At 57.4% G+C, this 3,953-nt stretch overlaps 2 protein-coding genes across 2 annotated transcripts in view; one reads left to right on the forward strand and one right to left on the reverse strand.

Moving 5' to 3' along the window:
- The window catches only part of ZNHIT1 (zinc finger HIT-type containing 1), an 8,440-nt gene extending 7,498 nt beyond the window's left edge, over window positions 1-942 (reverse strand). Inside the window, exon 1 of the mRNA XM_007468825.1 lies at window positions 890-942. Coding sequence (XP_007468887.1) covers window positions 890-911 — 22 coding nt within the window. The 5' untranslated portion in view covers window positions 912-942. The remainder of the gene's footprint in view (window positions 1-889) is intronic.
- A 585-nt stretch (window positions 943-1,527) lies between these two features.
- The window catches only part of PLOD3 (procollagen-lysine,2-oxoglutarate 5-dioxygenase 3), an 8,538-nt gene continuing 6,112 nt past the window's right edge, over window positions 1,528-3,953 (forward strand). The window contains exons 1-6 of the mRNA XM_007468826.1: window positions 1,528-1,997; window positions 2,360-2,451; window positions 2,601-2,737; window positions 2,846-3,009; window positions 3,132-3,244; window positions 3,415-3,478. Of these exons, the coding sequence (XP_007468888.1) occupies window positions 1,886-1,997; window positions 2,360-2,451; window positions 2,601-2,737; window positions 2,846-3,009; window positions 3,132-3,244; window positions 3,415-3,478 (682 nt within the window). The 5' untranslated portion in view covers window positions 1,528-1,885. The remainder of the gene's footprint in view (window positions 1,998-2,359; window positions 2,452-2,600; window positions 2,738-2,845; window positions 3,010-3,131; window positions 3,245-3,414; window positions 3,479-3,953) is intronic.

Consider the following 3,953-nt stretch of genomic DNA (forward strand, 5'->3'; position numbering starts at 1 on the left):
AAAAAAAAAAAAAAAAAAAAGATGTAATTAATTAAGATACATAAAATTTTAAATTCAGTTTCTCAATCTTGCCACATTTCAAGTGCTCACATGTAGCTACATGTGGCTACCGGCTGCCATACTGAATAGTGCTGATTAAGAACATTCCCATCATCCCAGAAATTTCTACTGGACGCAGCTCTAGTCGCTCCAATCCATCCTCCGCATTGAAGCTAAACTCCCTTTCTAAGAGATAAATTTGTCGGGGTCACTCCCCTGCCTTAAAAGATCTTGATGGCTCTCCACCGCCCTCTCCAGAGAGTTCAAACTCTTCGGCAGTGTATACAATGCCTTTCTAGGGTACCTTTTCCTAGCCCTCCAGCCTCTCTCCTCTGCAAGCCCCAGAACTGTGAACTTGGCCTCCTAAGCGATTTGCTTTTTCTTGCTCTCCTACCTTGGCAGGTGCGGTTCCCGCTGCAGGGAAGGAGTCCCCACGCACCTGCACTGAGCGAAACTCTGACTTTCAGGACCCAATCCAAGCGTTTTCCTTCCCTCCAGTCCCCTCCTTCCCAGAAGCTGGGTTGGATGCCACTCCTCCCCGAGCCCAGGCACTCTGCATCCCTCTACCATAGCGCGTATCACTCTGAAATGCAGTGGTAAGTCTGCGCGTCCGCCCAGCTCCCGGAAAGCCAGTTCTTGGATGCTAAGGATCTTTTTTTCTTTCTCCACCCCCAGGGCCCGGCTTGCAGCAGGCATGAATAAAAGGTGAACGGATGGTTTGGGGGTCTGCCCCGACGTCAGGACCCGAGGTCCTGGGTAGGGATTTAAGACTAATAACTGGTTGAGGGAATCCTAGGCCAGGTTCGATTTTAGAGGAGGATAGGGGGCCAACAGCCAGGGGCTCACATACCCGAAGTTTTCTTCTCCACCATTTTCACAACACAGCCGCCAGAGGAGCCTACTGCGCACGCGTTCTAAATCACGCGCTGTGGTAGGGGCATCACTACTTCCTGTGGCGCGTGACCCTACGCGTGCGCAGTGTAATCCACCGCTTTGACTACGTAATGTTCCCTTAGAGACCAGAAAGCTTTCCGCCATATTTTATACGGGCAAAACTACTTCCGACCTCGGTGTAGTTGGGTATTTTGCGAGACCCTCGAAATGGATCATTTTAAAGAGGTGTTGCCAGTGATCTTTCAAGAAACGTCATTTTCCTTTGGTCCGTCTGAAGATACAGTCATCACAAAGGCATCCCCTGGAGCTTCTCCCTTGGGCAGTGAAGATGATGGGCCGGAGTACCAAAGAACTTGGCTTCAGTGGGCAATCCCAGAGGTCCCCGGTGACCTTCTGCCAAAACCTCAACCCCCAAATCCCTTGGGGCCGCAGACTCCTCGGCCTTCTCCCTCCCTGCCGTCAAACCCGCTCCGCGCGTCCCCACCGCCTCTTTCTGGGTCTTGCGCCCGGCTGCTCGAGGCAGGGCTGTGGCAAAGACCCGCCTCCGCATCCCGCCGGACCCGCAAGGGGTCACTTCCCCTCTCCGTGTTTAACTTTCCTTAAGTGTTAGGCTGGCTGTGGGCCGGGCTGGCTCTAAAAGTCCTCGGCTCCGGATCAGCCCTAGTCCCCGCCCCTCCCCCGCCTACGGGCTGGGCGCCGCCTCCGCTCGTTCAGTTCTGCCCACCGCCCGGGACAATCCTCGCCTTGTCTAAGGCCCGGCATCTCGAGTTTTCTGTAACCTCCGGGTACGCTTTTTTTTTCCCCCAGGGCGGAGCCCCGACCCGGCTCCTCCTAGCTGCGGGCCGCACAGCAGCCCCCATCCTTTTTCCCAGAGCCCCTCTCCGGAGTTGGGGTCCAGGCGCACAGCCAGAGCCCGGTGCGGGCCTGTGTGCCTCTCGGCCAGCTCCCCGTCATGGCCTCGGGCCCGGGACTCCGGCTGCTGCTGCTACTGCTGCTACTGCTGTCGCCGCCTCCTGACGCCTCGGCTTCAAATCGTCCCCGGGGCAGCGACCCTGTCAACCCAGGTGAGAACCCGGGGAGGGGCGAGTGGCGCCAGGCTGAAACCGTTGGGAGGGTCGAGGCCGGCCTCTCCCACGCCCAGCGGGCTCCCTAGGGCCGAATCACACGGCCCCTCGCCCACTCCTCGCTCTGAACTGTTTCCACCCTACCCATGGGAACTGACCCCGAATTTCTGGGTGTTACTCCCATCCCGCTTTCACTGGGGTCAAGTTCCCCAGGGTTGGAAGAGTTTAAGAGGGAATGCGGAAAAGAGGGGAGGAACCTGAGCAGAGTCAGAGGGAGGGGAAGGGGGCCTGCGGTGAGTGGAGAGCGCGGGGCAGCGAGCTGGGCGAGTGGGTCCTGAGTGCCAGTTCCTGGCTGGTGACAGAGAAGCTGCTGGTGATCACCGTGGCCACAGGCGAGACAGAAGGATACCGGCGTTTCCTGCGGTCAGCGGAGTTTTTCAACTACACTGTGCGGGTGAGGAGAGGAACACCCTCATGGCCTCTAGAAGGGGTGGGGGGTGGGGTCTAGCCTAGGAGTGGGCTGAGGGCTGGATGCCTGGGACCCCGCGGTGGGACCACCTGGCCGCCTGAGCCCCTCCCTGGCATTCTGGGTCTCCTCCACAGACCCTGGGCCTGGGACAGGAGTGGCGAGGGGGCGATGTAGCCCGAACGGTTGGTGGAGGACAGAAGGTCAGGTGGCTGAAGGAGGAAATGGAGAAATATGCAGACAGGGAGGATATGGTCATCATGTTTGTGGACAGGTAAAGGGGCTGGGGCTGGGGAGAAAGAAGAGGGGTGGACAGAAAGAGGGGGTGAGGATACTGAGGTTCCTAGTGGCTGTCCTGCTCATCCTCCCCTTCCTCCCCCAGCTACGATGTGATTCTGGCTGGCAGCCCCTCGGAGCTGCTCAGGAAGTTTGTCCAGAGTGGCAGCCGCCTGCTCTTCTCTGCAGAGGGCTTCTGCTGGCCTGAGTGGGGGCTGGCGGGGCAGTACCCTGAGGTGGGCACGGGGAAGCGCTTCCTCAACTCTGGTGGTGAGTGGCAGAGTGTCCAAAAGTGGTGGGGCATGGAGTGTCCCAGGTGCCTGAGGGCTGGAGAGGGAGTGCCGACAGGTCCTGGGAATCTTGGAGTCAGCGCCTCCCCTCCCCCCACCCAGGATTCATTGGCTTCGCCCCCGCTATCCACCAAATCGTCCGCCAGTGGAAGTACAAAGATGACGATGACGATCAGCTGTTCTACACTCGGCTCTACCTGGACCCAGGACTGAGGGTAGGGAGGGGCCGAAGAGGGGGCCGACTTGAAGCTCTGGAGGTGGCAGGCCTCTCAGGCTGAATGGGAGGGAAGGGGTAAAGAGGCTTCTTGAAAGACATAGAGAGAAAAGAGTGGGAAATGATGTCCCACCGCCTCTTTAATTAACTGCCCCATCTCATCCCATCCAGGAGAAACTCAGCCTTAATCTGGATCATAAATCGCAGATCTTTCAGAACCTCAACGGGGCTTTAGGTGAGGAAAAGGCAATCAGAAGGGGTGATGGGAGGCTGCTGGGGTTCCTGAATGTGGGAGAGGCTCCTGGTAGAACTGGGGTGATCTTCAACTCACCTCGATGTTAACTTCATCAAACGTCAGAATGGCTGATAGAGTTAGTTGCACTGTGCTAATAGTAACAGACGCTGCAGTGGTCGTACCTAATGTCTGTTTGACACACTACGTGGCAAGGCTCTGGGCCAGGGCTTTACTTCTGTAATTTCATTTAACACAACAATTCTACAAAGGGCAGGTCTGTGGTTATCCACCTGTTACAGATGGGGAAACTGCCTCTTTGAGGGGCCAGTGACTTGCCCAGGTTGCACAGGTAGTAAGTGGTGGGGTGCCCCAGGGTGACAGCAGCCTGGTCAGTGCCCTCAGAGAGAGAAGGTATCCCATCCCTGCCCCATGGGACACAGTCCTTCATCCTCTAGAGAAGCTGGGCAGACCCCGC

This window comes from Lipotes vexillifer, unplaced genomic scaffold, assembly GCF_000442215.2.
Source record: "Lipotes vexillifer unplaced genomic scaffold, Lipotes_vexillifer_v1.1 scaffold12, whole genome shotgun sequence".
Taxonomy (NCBI): domain Eukaryota; kingdom Metazoa; phylum Chordata; class Mammalia; order Artiodactyla; family Lipotidae; genus Lipotes; species Lipotes vexillifer.